The following is a 17,236-nucleotide window of genomic DNA, read 5'->3' as shown; positions in this document are numbered from 1 at the left end:
GTGCTTAAAAATGGACAAGGGTTTACTTCAGCTGGCTGAATTCTCGAGGAGTTCACATGTTCCTGCTTCTGTGAGTGGGAAGCCAAAGTCAAAAAATATAGTGCAGCCCTAAAATACTGCCTTGTTAGTTTTTCAGGAGAAGATATTAGCACAGTGGAACTATTTACCAGCATCAGTGACCATGTGCTATCTTCCCTCCTGCTTTGGCATCAGCAGACATGATGCAGGTGTTACTGAAAGTGATGTAACAGTGCTGAAATTTGGCTTCTACCAGAATGATCTGGTGAAGTGGTTGTTCATGTGCGTGTTGTGTATATGACCCATATCCATGGTCTTGAGAACTTTCAACACTAGCAGTAAAATGACACAGACTGTCAGAAAGTGCCTTCATGATGTGGGCCAAAGTCTAATCTTTTCAGCTTTCTAGGAGGTATCCCCCTGTGATGGTGGTTAGGATAGAGTGCTTAAGGATATATCAGTCTCCAACATAAGACTAGGCAGGTCATGGTTTGTGCTCAGTGTGTTTTGCCACAGCTGAGCTGGAGCTCCCACCGATGGTGAGAATAAGCTCTGTGCACCAATACTAGTTTTCTTTCTCTCGAACCTCTCCGAAGTATTAGCAAAACTTCTGTGGGAGCTCTGTTAGCGCTTATGTCAAGGCTATGCTATTGCTGAAGCATGCAGGTGCCATACTTCAGGCAAGTGTACTGTTTGCTGAAGAAGTGTTAAATTTGATACAGTTATTGACTGTAGTAATAGTGGTCCTTCAAGATGGTTTTGTCCACGTGTCTCATCTTATTTCTTACTTTTTAGTCGAGAGTTTGCTTTCTGACAGGTTTCTGAAGTGGGAAGAAACTAAGAAGCAAGAAACATGCATAACCTTTCAGGTCTTCAGAGGAGAGTGTGGGGCAGCAAAGCAATTGCATGCTGTATGCATATTTCTGAAAGAAGTATGCCTGGGGTTCAGATGTGAAGCGTACATCTGGAGGTGACATCTCAACCTCCATGCGAAAAAACCCTTCTTTCTTGTAATGACTGAACAGAATCTATGTTTGCATCTATGTACTAGAGGAAGTGATTACTCATAACACAGGTGTATTGTTTTCATATGAAACATATGAAACCAATGTGAAGTGTTAATTTCATACAAAGTGTTAATTTTTTGAACCATATTTGTATTTTGCAGGGAAGCTAAATCTTTATGTTGTAGATAAAGATTCATAGAATAATATTCTAGGATCTGATATTTTTTGCAAATGTGAATTACTAGCATTAAAAAAAAAAAACCCTGAAATTGTTTATACTAAGTGTCTTCAACAGGAACACATATGTAGCTCACAATGTAATTTTTCTAAGTTTTAGTGCTTCTAAAAGAAAAAGGAAGAGATTGATACTATTCTTTGATGTTAACTATTCCTTTGTGGCAAACCTTGTCTTTTTCCTCACCATAGTGGTATTTTTTCTGTTTTCAGAAAAAAATTCAGTGTGACTGTATTGTTGTTATTGTTATTACTGACTTTTCTGTCAACAAAATTAGAATTTAATTATGCGTTGAAATGTAACTGTTGTGTTTTGAGGAACACCTTTGAAATCCATTGAAGTCAGTTTGAGAGTTTCCGATTTTAGTGGTCTTTGTCAGGAGAAAGTGTATCCTGTGACTGACTTTTAATTGATAATTTGCCCAATAGAAAAATTCTGTGAACAGTGATGTTTGAACAGCAATTTTGCTTTTGGGAGTGTAAAAAAAAAAAAAAAAAAGAGAGGAGAGAACCAAAAATATTATCACTGGTTTTGTTTGTTTCCGCAGAAGAGTAGCAGCTCTGAATCCTTGAGTGACAAAGGTTCAGCTGAACTGAAGAAGAGCTTTGATGCAGTGGTATTTGATGTTCTAAAGGTTACACCGGAAGAATATGCGGTAAGTAATTCAAGTAATTTTTGTTAATTTGTGTGTGAATCTTCTTGGCAGCTTTTCCTCTGCTTCTCCATTTCTATATGTTTTTTGCCTAACTTCTGTCATCCATGGGTTTCAAAAATGGATCCCACATTATGGTTCTTCATTGTCTATATTCTGTTTAATGTTAAGTCATCTTTTCAGGCTATGCTGTCCAGGCATTTTTCACACTCTTATATGTAACATAGACCAAAGATTCTTAAATCTATATGACGCAGCTTAATTCTGACATGCATATTTTAGTTGCAAGAATATACGCAATTTGTACTTGTTTTTTCTGGAGGTGTGTTAATTTCTAACTGTGTTAATTCTTACATCTGGGGAGTGTTTTCTTCTTTCGGGTGCAATGGTACAGAATAATGAGTTGAATAGCCTGCAGAACCAAGAACAAATGAGTAAAAATATTTAACCAAAACACTGGCTGACTTTTTTTTTTTACCCTACTTGTAGAGGTTAAGACGACAGATGGTCCCTCTAAGTGATTCATGTATGTTACTAGAAAGATTGCTAACAAGCTATTGCTCTTACTGCATTTATAATTCAAGTGATGAGATTCATGATGAATTGTCTTGGGGAGGTTATTGATAAGTGGCAGTATGTATCACAAAATATTCCCATTAAGTTTGTTCTATTTTTTTAAATTGTTAATAACTATTTCAGTTAATTATTAATGGCTAAATTGATTTCAATGAGCACACTGAAAATTTAAAGCATCTGGATTATGAAGTGGTACTTACACATAAAATTCTTCTTGGATAGTTAATGAGATTTATTCCTGACTGAGGTTCCAGTCATGTGGTTTGGGCCTCTTCCTTGCTCTGTTGTCAGGAACAGCTGGACAATGAATCACCTACTTTTCATGGGAAGATGTTTTTGGGGCTGGCTATCCTTTCAGTTTTATCTTACGATTTCTCTACATAAACGAAATCTAAGTACTTAGGGAATTTGGGGCTAGGGGTATGAATTCAAGTGGAATTATGCATTCAGGCCAGAATAGCTACAGGTTCCTTTGAATGGCTCTGCTATTTAGCCAGTGGTGGATGCTGTTGAGCAGCAGCGTAGATCACTTAGTCTCTGTGGAGTTGCTGTCACTCACCTGGACAGCAAAATATACAAAGGTGCTTTGTCTTGTATCGCATTTCATAATCCTTTTGCTCTACTGTCCTCTACTGTCTAATTTTTCATCTCTTGTGCAGAAACCTTTTACTTTCATGGGTATTCTAAATGTTACCTACTTAGTAAATCTTGGTTAGATAAAAATCTTTATTAAAATCCAGTGGTTTTAGTGTTTTCATGTTATGCATCAAACTGAGTTCCACTCACAAACAGGAATCTTTTAATTAAGCATTTCACATTATGATTATGAACCTGTGGTTGTATTTTTGGTTTATACTACCTGGTATAATTTTGCTGTTTTCTCAATTCCCCAAAAGAAAACATCTTTACTCTTAGCCTTCTCCCTTTTAAAGTATCTAGTTTTTCATATCAGGTTTCATTTACTGTAAATGGATCTGAAATGTCTTATAGATGGAATTCTGAACAATTGAGCAAAATTGCCAGTAGTCAGTGTTCGACCCTTTGGCAAGGTTATAATTAATTTCATTTATTTTTCAATGTTTCTGTACACAGCTGCACTTCATTACTATTTGTTTCCCTAGGCACGTTTATCTGCTTTTCCAGTAGGGCTTGCTTGCTTTGAATGCTGTCTTTTTCTGATCATTCTTGCTGAAGGTTGTAGAAATAAGTAAATTTGCCAAAAACTTAGGTACCTTGGAGGAGAAGTACATTTGACCCTTATGCTTGTTTTTATTTTATTGGCCATTTCCTTATTCTTCCTGTTTTCAGTCCTACCATAACAGAGATGTATAAAATCTTCATCTGGATTTCAGTGTTAATGTGAAGACTACCAGAGTGATGTAGTATGGTCAAGCTCTCGAGGGTACCAGCAGTGATGAGAATGCAAAACTGTGTTAGTAAGATTGTAATTATAATAGTGGGTATGTACCTCTCAGATTGGACATGGATATGCTACCAATTGCTTTTTCAAAGTATGAGAAAACTTCTAGTTTAGTGATAGCTCTTCTAAAACGGATGCAGTGCAGACTGCTGTCATCTGTGACTTAGTGAAGGGTGAATTCTATTACCAACTGCAGAATGAATACTGTTTTAAAAAAAAAATTTTTTTTGAAGTGGTAAAGTGAGGAAATAATTTGTGGTCTGTGTATAAGTACCTTATTCATGGAGAGAAAAGATAATGTGCTAAAGCCAGTAAAACAGCAATGAAAGCAAGTTGCTGCACAAGAGCTAGTTAGACAGCTGTCTAATTAATGGTTAGGAAACCTTGGCTTGAATGAAAAAGAATTCCAGTGTATAGGTAGCATAAAGATGAGAGTTAACTGATAAAGTCAACATCAGCACTGGGAAGTCTCATCCTGTACTTTATATGATATATTTCATTTTGATCAAAATGGGTCACTGTGTACAGATGGGACAGTTACAATCATGCTGGAGAAAGAAGAGCAAAAATCTGACAGATCAGTAAGTTTGAGAGATACTGGAAATAAAATTCATGCTAGTGGTTTCAGTACCACTGAGACACACAGATGTCTTTTCCCACTGTGTTAGAGATATCATTGTTACTTCAAAACTCGATCTGTTTAGTTAGTGGGTAAGAGACAAGTTGGACTACAAAAGCTATTGCTTGTAATCCTGTATTTTCAAGAAGCTGCTCACCGAGCCAAAGAGAAGCCCAAGTGTAAATATTTTTGGTGATTTTATTTCCATATTCTTCCCTTTGGCAGTCATCTAACACTATCCTGAATGCACAGTTGGTGTGCCGTTTCATGTAATGGTCCTTTGTTCAGTCTTGAGCTAACTTTCTGGCAAAAGTACGCCAGCCCTTTAAGGGGTCTAGTGTGAACAGTAACAGAAATTATTATTGTAATATATATGTAATAGTCCAGTTGTACTGTTGTTACCAACCGGGTGGTTTAAGTTCTTTGTAGGGTTGAAGGCTGCTTTAGAAAGGGCCAAGTTACAGCTGAAACAGGTGAGATCTTCAGGCGTAGCTGCTGCTGTTGCAAATTTATAGTTTGCTTTATCCCCCTGCAGCTTACAAAAACAGTTTCCAGGGGATGTATTGAATGCCTGCGTGTTTCATAAGTTTTGGGGAAAAAGAATCCCATTCAATGGGTATGAAGTAGGACACGTTTGTTTTCTGCTAAGAATTCTACAGACAGCTTTCTAGCTGTAACTAATAAGGAGACTGTCTCTGTTTTAAATACCTGCTTTTAGGCTGATCACTGCTCACTTCTTTATTAAACGGCTAAAAGCCACAAAACAAGTTGGTGCCAGGATTACCCACTGGTGTCTGGCCCTGCTGATGGAGCCGTTGTGTGTGTACAGGGTAGACACAGTTGCAGTGAATGCTGTCCATTTTTGTTGAAGGGAGGAGTGTGGTTTCAAGCGTACAGGGCACAATTTGTGGGGGAGGGATATGTTAATAGTGCAGTGGCAGTAGAAAGGGGGGGCTGGTGAGACTGAAAGAAAAAAGGAAAATGCTTGGGGACATGAGCTCCAAATTAAGATGCTGGCGAACCTCAGGTTGAAGAAATATTTATTTTTTGCTTTACAGTAAATTCTTATTCCTTAGACTGCTACTGTTTAATTATTTGACTGTTTATTACTTTTTGACTTGCTTTTCCATTTTATATTTCAACTTAGCCACGGTGGTGTAAATATTTGAGGTAGAATTAAGGGAAGCGCAGCTGTATAAATCCATTGCTTTTTTTTCCACCTAGTTATCTAAGAAGGTTTCTTTATTCTTTGCCCTAGTCTCTGAAAGCGCTACAAAGTAAGCTCACACTAAGATGTATGTGTATTTCTTTCTTTTTGTTTCCAGTTAAGCTTTGTCAAATGGGTGATGGAAAAAAGAATATTGCTTATTTTGGAAACAATACACAAAGTTTATTTAAAAAAATGTTTAGACAAAACAAGGAATTTTTCTCAGAGGTGTTCTTACCACAGTTAAATATCAAGTTATGTATATCTGAAGAAAGAGCACGAGAGTGTGTTTTGTAAAGGAAGCAGGTCCCAAGAGTTCTGGAATGGCATTGTGTGTGTAATAAAAGTGCAGAAATAGGTTTTGAGGTGTGGAGGGTGCAACAAACTCATTTTTTGCCCCTTCAAACAGAACAAAAATAACTTAAACTGGCCCAAGGTTCCCCCCAGGAGAACTTTGTCTTGTGCGGGACTCTGGCAGATTCACAGTCCCCTCTGCAAGTTCCTGCGCAGCTACTGGTGTGAGTTGTGCTACGCGGTTCCTGGCAGTAATGTTGGTTTTGGCCTCTCCTGAGGCTGGTTGTCGGTGGATTAGGGAGTTTGAGGCAAGTCTGTCTGCATCTGAGAGCAGTTTGAATAAAGTGAAGCACTGGGCCCTAGGAGCTTTTGATGAAAAAGGACGTCTGCTTGTATGTGTTCCTGTTAGCTTTATTTTACAGAAGAATATTAAAGAATAAGTATGTCCCCAATGAGAGCAGAAGAAGCAACTTTATTATAGTGTGTGGAGGAACTATTAATGATAAAAGTTTTGGAGTGGACTTTGTGAGAAAACAAGTAGAGTTTCAACACAGGAACTTTAATCCCCCAGCGTTCATTTTGGACAGCAGAATTATTCTCCTACTGATGCAGTGCTTAACAGAGGCTTAGCTATTTTTTCAGTGAGGAAAAGTATTCTGGCAGCCCGGAGAGACAGTGCTAAGCCAAGTTGGAAGGCTTAAATATAATTCCTTCTAAAAATTCAGATTAAGGAACAATTTATGAAGTGCTGCTTGAACCAACATGGCTTCAAGGAAAATCAGATTATGGCGGTATTCTTGAATAACCAGAATGTAGACATTTGATTTTTTTCATCTCAGACAGAAACTTAGTTTTCCTTTTCACACTGAGGGTCTCTGTCCAGGAGCTCTATGGGAAGTGCACTGTCCTTATGGTAGGTACATGGCAGGAAAACTTGTAGTACAGCAAGTAGTCTGATAGGAGTTCATGCTTGAGAAGGTCTAGGGACTGGAAAGGTGGAATTATAGCCCAGATCAAATGGGAACTTTCATAGGGAGCGTGGAGAGGAGCTCAATGCAGTGGTGTTAACAGCAACTAGAAGTTCTTAAGTTACAGGTTCTTATGGAAGGAGGGTAATCCATATGTATTCACAGAAAAGAGAAAGAATTGGGGAATATCTTAAAATTTCATTTCATTGAGCTGCTTCATATTCCTCAAAGAAGCAGCATACTGAAATGAAGTTCTTAATCGTCTGGATGTAAAACTTCTGGCCTGACAGACCTGCCTGAGAGAGGGGTAAATCTCTTTATATGTATATGAAGCTGTGTGGTAATAATTTTAGTATTTTGAAGTACTTAATTGTTAACAAGTCCAACATCTCAACACCCAGGAGAGCTAAAATATTTTTAAACTTGGCTGTTGGGAACTGTCCCTAGGCAAGGTCTTTCTACTACATGCAAAAGCTCCCATGGCTGTGCAGGGGGGGGGAAATGATCTTTGAACTACGATTGGAATTACCAGTGTGCTAATTGCAAGATGATAATTGACTGTTTTTAAAAGATGGTTTTCTCTTGTGGTGTTCTTCAAGTCGTTGAGAATTGGGAAATATATTAGTTGTACATTAAAAACATACCTCTTCCAATCATATTCTAGAATTGTTATCTAGGATCTAGGGCAAACATAAACACAAAACTTCCATTCAGCTCTTTCATTGCCTGAGCAATGAAGAAGTACTTTTAATGTATAGATAAACTTGATAGACATATCCCTTCTGGAAAGGCAGAAAATATCAAGTTTCCCTATCTTCGTGTAATCAGAATGCTTATTTAAATGATAAGTAAGAATAAGTTCACAGTTTTGTATTGCACACCTAATTCTTTTTTTTTTTTTTTTAAATCCATGCAGCTGACAACTCAAAAACCAGAGAGGTTATGGTTGGCTTGCTTCATGTAACAAATTGATGTGAACACTTACAATTTTTGGTTTGAATATTAAAACATTAAACCACATTTAGGAGGGGGAGCTATCCAGGAATTTGTATTGGCTAGGTTAAGGAGCTGGAATGAGAAAAGTTAGTGCATTGTATCTCTTTCACTGCAGAAACCAAACTAGTGGCTTTGTTTATTGGGGTTTAAATTCCCCTTGATTTGGTCATGGTAGAAGTTTGTTGTTGTTAGAGCTGAGCAATGGCATCTAACATAAATATAATAAGTTATTTTTGAAATTTTGTCATTTCAAGTGCTATTAATTGGAATGCCAGCCTTTCTGTTTGCTTTATTTTTGACTTAGCAGTGAGCAAGCACCTTTAAAAGGATAAAAATTCAGTTAAGTGTTAGACTTATAAATAAGTTAATGTTTAAAAAAAAAAAATCTGTTTTGTCAAAGATATTTTTAAACTCTTATGTGAGGTACACTGTCACGTCTACAAACTCAGATGGCTTCTTATCCATCAGCTTAGGTATTCAACTATCAGTAGCTTGCCTCTTTTGAATTGTGAACAATTTTTTAAGTGCTTTGAACTCTTAATGGGTATTGCAAGCTCTGTAAGAAAGGATCCTCAATAAGGGATGTTTCTTGAACAAGTGGTAATATGATAGTGTTACTGAAGATTGATACTGCTTTTAGTGAAAGCAGCAAGATGTGTAAACCAAACAAGCAAAAAAAAAATCAGCCTAATATCAGTGTGATATTAGAAGAAAGAAGTTCCTCTGTTAAAACTTACTGAGTATTTTTAGTTCTCAGACTTGCTTTTTTTAATATTGTAATGTACTTAATAACAATTTCAAATCATTTTAGTAATGAACGTTAATCTTGACCTTTGGCATTTGTGTGGTTTTTCAATGTTAATATACCCATTTAATATCCCTATTTAAAATGTATGCGTTTACTTTGATATGTGAATTCTGGTGTGAAGTTATAATAACAGTCTTTGTTTCATAAATGTTGTGTATTGATCCTGTCTTAAAGTAATTTATTTAGGAGTCACTACTGAAGCAAGTAATAGTCCAATTCAGCTAAGGCAGTTCAGGTTGATTAAGAGAACAAATTCTGGAGGGCTGGGAAGAAATACAATGTTTATTTTTAAGCATTCTCTCTTCTATGTGAACAATGAATCAGTTTCCTGGCTCATTTTTATTGTACTGTTGTTGTAATCTTGTTTTAGTGAGGAGGATTTGCAGTGAAATGTTAATAACCATTGAAATGACTGTGTCTTTTGTAAGGATGTTTTAAAATACCCTATATTAAAATTTTATTGAAGTGATCATTCTTTTGGTTTCACCTTCCCCACCCCAACCAGTTTTCTAATTCATTTCCTTTATTGAGAAGCATAGCGATACATTCAATCAGCCACATGTTTACCTAAAATAATATGTTTCTGAGAAAGCTTGGTATACTTTAGCGGACAAATGGGAGACAAGAGATTGAGTTCTGTGGCTGGTGTTTCAGGACTGGGTTCTTCACCTTGGAAATCAAAAGGAAGAGTTAACTCTTGCTGTAATGTGTGGCTGCTCTATGGTCAGGATTGGATCAAGTGAGAGGAATAAATCCATGCTTTCTTTCTGTCCCTCTGTCTCTTGAGTGTTCTCTGCAGGTAAGAAAGTGTAATTCCTTTGTCTGTGCAGGCACAAGCACTTGGATACATGGTTAGATGATTCACAGAACTGGGATAGGTTTGCTCTTTCCTAGTGAGTGGGAAGTTTAGAAATAACACGCACCCCCAAATATCAGGCACATTTGTCCTACACAGTGGTACAGACTTTCTGTGGAGTATTTAGATAAGTGCTGCTCTCATAGGGAAGCCCTTTTCTTAGGCATTCTCAATTTATCATCTTAAATTTTTAAGTAAGATTTAGAAATAAATACATAAGCTTGTGCCTCAGCTCGTTTTAGGATAAGTGTTGTCTGAACACACCTTCATTATTAGCTTCAAATCCATTTTAACTCTAGAAATTAGTTAGCCAGATTTTCCCTGCCCCCTTCTTAAATATCATGCTTTTGGAGAAAAATCTTGTTCTCCTTACTTGTTGGATGTCTTTCCCTGCCCCAGTAAAGACATGCCTTGCCTGTTTGTTTCCTCAAAAGAGCCTTATACGTAGATATCTTAAATAAGAGGGCATACTATTAAATTGTCAAGATGAAGCAGTATTTGCTTACCCAGGTGCAGTGTAACATAACCCAGAATGACATCTATGACATGTTTAGAAGTTTCTAAAGCTGTTCTGTGTGTAATGTAAAGATCCAGCTGTACCCTTCAACTATAGCAAAGCATTGTCCAGCATGTTGTGGCTTTTGGCAAGGTGGTACTCCTGTCACTGTCCAAGGGTCCTAGTCTTTTCCCAGATAACCTGCTCAGGTTAGGAAAAGGTGGGAAAGAGCAGGAGAAATTACCAGCATTGTCTGTGCACGCGTTCAAAATCCTTCAAAAGCAAACTTTTATTAACCACCGTTGGAGTAGTTTATGTAGTCTGGGCGCACTTTCACAAATTTGTCTGCTTCCCTCACCAGGAATGATTTGTTGCTGTCAGTACTTTTTGTGGCAAGATAAAACTACTCCACTTGAAAAAAAGGCTTCGTGTGAAGATTTCTGTATTTCTGACCTTGATGATCTAAAAAACAATACTGAAAGAGTCTTTCATCTTAGGAAAAGAAACCATTTTTATTCCTTCAAGAATAAGTCACTTTCTCATAGGCCTCATAATGAAAGAATAGAATGGTTTCAGTTGGCAAGGTTGCTTTCAGTTTGAAAGGTATCTTTTTTTTTTTTGGCAAAAGTTTATTATATATTTTTACTGTAGTTGCTGTGGGTGCAAGGGAATAGAGAAGTTATGTTGAAGGCAAAGAGTATTTTGGCCTACTATATTCCTAAATTTCCATTCTTACTGATCATTGCTGCTTAAAACAAACTTTGGGAGGTATGTCTGTCTGATATCCTTGCCTTCATCTAAACTTTTAAGGTACAGTATGATTTGTGCTGCCAAGACAGATGCTGCAACTGATCAGTTGATTGTTAAACCACATTTAAAAATGGTAGTTTGGGGATTCATTTTTAAACTGGCATTTAAATAGTTTATGGATATTAATGAATGGTAGGTACAAATCGTATGCCTCATACCACATGCGAGTGTGTTTATGTTACAGGACTAAGGATGTCTTGTTTACGTAAAAGTTTGTACAGGATTTACTGCTACAAAGGTGTTCAGACATGCACGTTTGTGAGTGTATACAGTCTTGTTTGTAGTTGAGTATGTGGATTCAGTCAAATTGGTCCGATTTAATCAACCTTTAGCCCAAGACTAGAAAAATCTAATATAGCTTTAAAATATCATTGTTTGAAAGAAGGAGCAGCCAACTAAAGTAGAACCCAGGAAAGAAAGTTTGTAAAAAGCAAACTCGTGAAGTGCTTGTTACTTCCATGGTGTTGTACTGCAAAATACCAGATGATTGTGTCCAGTGTGTTGGTTACAGAAACTGGGACTGATTTATATAATTTTATGGTCATGTTTTATTGCTAGAATTCATACCTAAAAATAGATCTGGAGGTCAAGGAGATCTGCCACAAAATGTAGATTTGGTTGTCTTTGGCAAAACACATAACTTCTTGTCTCATTAGAGCAGGTGTATCTCTTTGCACCTGCTTTCTTTCAACTAGAGTATCCTAGTTAAAATTTTTCTGCAAGGTTGACTTTATCTGAGAAGCTATTTTGCTATCCAACAATGGCATTCAATGGAAGTTGCAATTTGTGAGGGTCACAAAGCTGTCTGTGTGTACCATAGAGTGTATAAATGGGGGAACCGCCGTTGTCAGGGAAATGGGAATAAAGCTCACATCTGAGGAAACCAAACAAGGTCTCTGAATTCACCGTTAAAAAGGTATTTGTGATGTCGAACTCAGATAGCACTGGTATTTCTGGGCTACTTATATACTCGTTGAAAGAGATGGTTTCTTTCTTCTGGATACATAGGCAGACAGCAATCCTAAGTTGTATGCTTAAAATAAGGCTCTGTGAATATGTTTCAAAATGCAAAACCTGGTCTTTGTGAGTTCGCCTTTACCCTTTTCAAAGCTAAACAGACATCCCAGAATGAAAATGTACTGATTGGTTCTGACTTGCTAGAGGTGAAATGGCTGTATTTAATTTTAACTGTTGCTGTGCAACTGAACAATTACCTAGCTTAGGTATTCAAATATGCTTCAAGTATTGATTTGAAAGATTTTAGGGATGTTTCAATAGAAACACTCTAGCGTAACACCTAGACTAAGATTCAGAGTTTGAAGACAAACTGCCCTTGAGCAACTAAAGTTAGTTCCTTGTATTCTTGGGTAGATTGTTATATAGTGTTTCTAAGTTCAAGCTCTGACTTGCATGTGTAACTGCAGGATTATGCTTCTGAGAATAATTTCTCATAATTTGTTTATTTTATTAAATGTAAAGTTTAGAGCATCTTATTCTCTCGTTTTGCAGGACGGCTCTGTGGTAGGAGCAGAAACCTCTGAAATTAGCTACAAAATGAAAGTTAAATAATACAGGGAAACAGAACAAATACAGTTCTCATGCAGCACAGCAACTTAATCGAATGCAAGGTTAATTTTGAGCTTAACTTATAATATTTTTTTTTTTTTTTAATTTCAGGGTCAGATAACGCTGATGGATGTCCCTGTATTTAAAGCAATTCAGCCAGAGGTAAGTAGTTAATTGGTTTTGTTTTGAAATTTAAATGAAAAAAAAGTTATGCCAGTGTATAAATTCTGGAATTACAAAGTGTATGTATGTAATAAAACTTAATTTTTGTCCCAGGTCATATAGCTCTGAGGCAGATGGATTTATAACACAAAAATATCTGGAACTAATAGTTTGGGGAATGAAGTATTGGCATTTAAATATGTTCAGCTAGTGCTAGAGATGAAGTATCTGGGTTTTAATATTTCTGAATTATAAACATCTTGATTTGGCTATTCTGATCATAATGTTTTAGGTTTCAGCTCCTGATACCTCATGCCATACCTCATCCTGTCCGGTGTTTCCCTAACTGGTTCATATCTTTTTTTGGCAAAAGAAAAATGGCTGTAATGGTATCTTCTATTCAAGATGGGTGTGATCTGTGGATATATTGGGATAATATATTGATCATTTGTGTTCTCTGGTTTGTTTTTATATAATGCCATATTCCTTTCTGATTGCAGCCTGACTTGAATTTATGTTTTCAGAATCTTCACAGTGACTATAATAAATGATGAATTTGTTTATCCTTATTTCTGTACGATTAGCATTTTCATGTGGACATTGTTTTGAAGTTTTGACAGTTTGTTTTTTCAGTTTATTGTCCACTTTATCGGTAGTGTGGAAGTCTCTTCAGCTTGTCAGTCACCTTTAGACTATCATAAGCTATTTTATTGGTGGCAGGCTTTTGTCATGTCACTCTTGGGGCACACTGAAGAATATTTTGCTTCAAGTGGAGAAACCTGATGAATTTCTTGGTTGTGATTGTTGATTTCATCATTTGTGTACCCACGGATTTTTTGAAGGCCTCCTTTTGATCTGTACTTGAAAATGTTGTTATGATTTAGGTTTCATGATTTCAGCAAGCTATTTCCCAACCCATGTGGATTTGTGTGAGTGTTTTGTTTGGGTTTTTTTGGTTGTGTCTTTTTTTTTTTTAATCCTTCAAAGAGCCTCCCATTTGATCTCTGGCTTTTTTTTTTCCTGAACATGCCCTTAGAGTCTTTTTGATTGGCAGAATATGTTTATCCTGATCATCTAATACGATACCTCTTTTTTTTTAAGCTCTTTTCCAAAACTTTAAAGCATTTTACCCTTTTATCTGATTCTTTTAAATATTTTACTGATATGTGTGATTGTGTACTACTTTTGCTAATGTTAAGCATTACCGCTATGTAGTGTTGCCCTCGCCCATGAGTGTTGAAGTTGAATAAGCTCTGGGTGCTTTTATGTAGTGCCTCATCTCTAGTTACACTGAGCTTCATAGTACTGGATATCAAAAAATCAAAACACCAATTTAACTAGTTAGGACTTTTTCTAATGATCTGCTGATAAAGAAATTCCACTGCTTGATCTTGATGGTAGTTTATTCTTTGCAGTCTGCTTCCAGCACTGCACAGGATGAGTGGTCAGCTGTGTAACAACCACAAGGAAGGAAGCAAGCAAGTTAGATATAGTGGCAGTGATCTAGTACTCCATACCTCATAATTTGTTGCTTTTTTAATGCTACCTCTTTTATCTCAGATTATGTTGTGTGAGAAGACCTACAGAAAGTCTCTGGGGGAAATGTTGAGAAAGTACATTTAATTTTGTTGTCTGTTCTAACTTGTTACTGTAAACCATAAAAGGGAAAAGCAGAATAAAATAATGAAACGTATCTAAAAGTAAAACTGTGAGAGAGTAGGGGACTACATCTAGAAAGTAATTCCTTTCAAGAAATCTGTATGTACTGCATAAGAAAAATTCACGTGATGCCTTCACTGGAAAATATCCATATGAAGAAGGGTAGCTGTTTTTACACTTCTCAAGTGTTTGCACAAAAGCAGTTGAAGGCACTGACAGTGTGCAAGTATTATCAGTCCATCAGTGCTCCTTCACAGGTAGACAGAGGTCTGTCGTCTTATATCTGATGTGCCTCTACATTGTGTTAATTCCCTACGGAAAAGGGGCATACAGATTAACTCTCAGGTCAGAAGAAGCTAGACACAATTCAAATGCTTTTCTCCTGTTTTGCAGAAGGGGAAAACAGGCGTGGAACACTTAGTTTGCCTAAAGGTGTCTTAACAGCAGATTAATGAAGTGTTGCAGGTTTCTGAGTTTCTCTGAAGTATATACCAGACTGTGTGCCATATCCATATCTTGATTCAGTTTTTAAATCTTTACACATACCTTGACGTGTGCACTCAAACATTGCTGAATTTGTAATTAGAAAACAAAACAATGTTGAGCTGATTTCACCTGTATAAAAGGGCCTGTAAACTGAAACTTTAATGAGTGACAAAAAGGCATTGATAAAATTTGGTTTTTTATATCAGTGCTAGTAGATACTCTATTTGGAATCCAATTTCACAGCTCTCATCTGCATGCATGGTGGGAGATGATGAGCAACATCTTTCCCAGTGTGCCAAGATTTAAAAACTGGGTGTTTATTATAGATTGTTGTAATTCACCAACAAATCTTTGTTATACAGGCTGTGAATCTCCATCTGCTTCCCAAACTCTGTAGAATGGTATATGAATGAATATTTTTAGCCTTTAATGTGTTTTCATTTGTTTTCCCAAATAAGGGTTCTGAAAGGTGTATTCCAAGATGCTTAATTTTTAAAATAACTGGAGATGAATTTTCACCATCTTTAGGGTGTGAGCAGTATTTTTTAAATATCATAGTTTTTCTTGGCTATCTAAATTATTGTGTTGCATCTTCTTCATTATGTTAAAATATTTTTGTAAAGTATTGTCGGTTTGTGTTTTTTTAAAAAGCAACATCAGAATTTCATCTTGGTTATCTTAAAAACCAGAGCTGAATAACACTTTTTACAGCAATATATAGTAATTTTTCTTTTAGCATCAAAATCAGTGAATGTACTCATAGCACACACTTATACACTTTTACAGCCTTTTGCCTTTATCTGTAGCAAATAAATATAATTATTCTGCCTATATTCAAATTTCCTACATCTCCTACAGATATCATGGGTTCACGTGTGTGCTAGAGTTCCTACATATTACCCACTACAACTTCCTGTTTCATGCTCTTAGGAAAAAACTCTCAGGGAGCTTAGAGTAGCCCACATAACTCAGGATTAAGGTACCATGGATCACTTTACATTTAGGGTGAGCCAGAAGCGTGGACTTGAACAGTTAACCATGGCTTAGTATATAGTGAACATGAGCTGCTGCCTGAGCTTTAAGCAGACTGTATCACTCGAAGTGATACTGGAAACCACCTTTCTTCATCATTAAAAATGCCTGCAAGTTGCTTTTGAGAAAAGAAAGTAGAAGAAATTACTGTTTCTTTGTTAATTAATAATTAGTGGGCTGCAGTATAAGAAATGAAGATAATAAAGAACACTCCTCTGCTACATAAACTTCTGTCTGTATGAAAGCAGCTGATTTGCATTTTCATTTTTGGGAAACAAAGATGGAGTTCTCAAAGTCAATCATATGATTTCCGTCTGTTCCCCATGCATGACAAGTGGTGTGTTGGTTTTTGTTTTCTTTTTCTTGTAATGGTTGTGGCTTTCTAGAGAGTAGTGACTGTAAAGCAAAATGGTAGCCATAGACTTGCTCAGTTGTGCTGCTGGTAGCGATGTTAATATTAACTAAATGCCAGATGTCTCCTTGCAGAACACATTAGCTTGCTTTTATTGGAAAATCTGATTACTTATTTTACATATTTTAATACATTCTCCAAAATTATTTACCCATATGTACTTACTTTGAAAATCTTTACTGGGTTATTGTCTTTAACTTCTTTATCCCATCTGCTTCACTAGGCTAGGCAGTGGAAAAAAAAGTTCGCTTATTGAATATTCATCTCTACTTGTTCTGAAGTTGTATAATGGTTCCACTGTTAATCCTTGCTTTTTCTCTCCTCCTATTTTTGAAACTTTCACTTTGACCCGTATATAAAGATTTTAATGAGAAGCACAGTCTCTCTGTCTGCCATGTAGTACAGGTTATAATTTAAGTGTTCCTGTAGTATTTTGCTAAGGAAAGTAAAATTCTATAGATTCAAAAAGGAACGAAAACCAAAATGAGTTATGAAAAAAGTTCAGCTTTTGTATTCTTGATCCTAAATCTTTCAGTCTTGCACCTCATTTTAAATAAATTCCACAAAATAAGAAATGGGCAGTTGTAGTGATGTCACTCCTGTGCTTGAGTTGACTGGCAGACCAAGGAAATAATCCTTGTGAATACTTTAGGTTTGAAACTTGTGGTGGAAAAAGTGCAACTCTAGAGGAAGATCAAAGAAACATGCCTGAATTAGAGTAATGGAATAGGCAGCACAGTCTTAGAGTGAAGAAATGAGTATTTTTATAGAAGTGTAAGAATGGTTTCTGAATTCCAGTTCAGCAAATTAGTGTGCTTTATTGCAATAGTGTGTGCAGAGTCAGGTCCATGCTCGTTAGGACTGTATCATACTTCTCCCAGACCAAATGCATTGAAGGCAAAAACCTTGGTGGCTTCCCTTCTGTTGATGGCATCATCAGGTGGTGGGATGAGCAGT

At 36.5% G+C, this 17,236-nt stretch overlaps 1 protein-coding gene across 12 annotated transcripts in view; it reads left to right on the top strand.

The window, feature by feature from the left end:
• RALGPS2 (Ral GEF with PH domain and SH3 binding motif 2) overlaps nt 1-17,236 on the top strand; it is a 126,854-nt gene that overhangs the window by 28,383 nt on the left and 81,235 nt on the right. For all 12 annotated transcript variants that reach the window (XM_072867401.1, XM_072867402.1, XM_072867400.1 and 9 more), the window contains exons 3-4: nt 1,808-1,915; nt 12,640-12,690. In XM_072867401.1, coding sequence (XP_072723502.1) covers nt 1,808-1,915; nt 12,640-12,690 — 159 coding nt within the window. The remainder of the gene's footprint in view (nt 1-1,807; nt 1,916-12,639; nt 12,691-17,236) is intronic.

Source organism: Ciconia boyciana, chromosome 7, assembly GCF_034638445.1.
Source record: "Ciconia boyciana chromosome 7, ASM3463844v1, whole genome shotgun sequence".
NCBI classification, from domain to species: domain Eukaryota; kingdom Metazoa; phylum Chordata; class Aves; order Ciconiiformes; family Ciconiidae; genus Ciconia; species Ciconia boyciana.
This window is presented reverse-complemented; position numbering and strand designations above follow the sequence as displayed.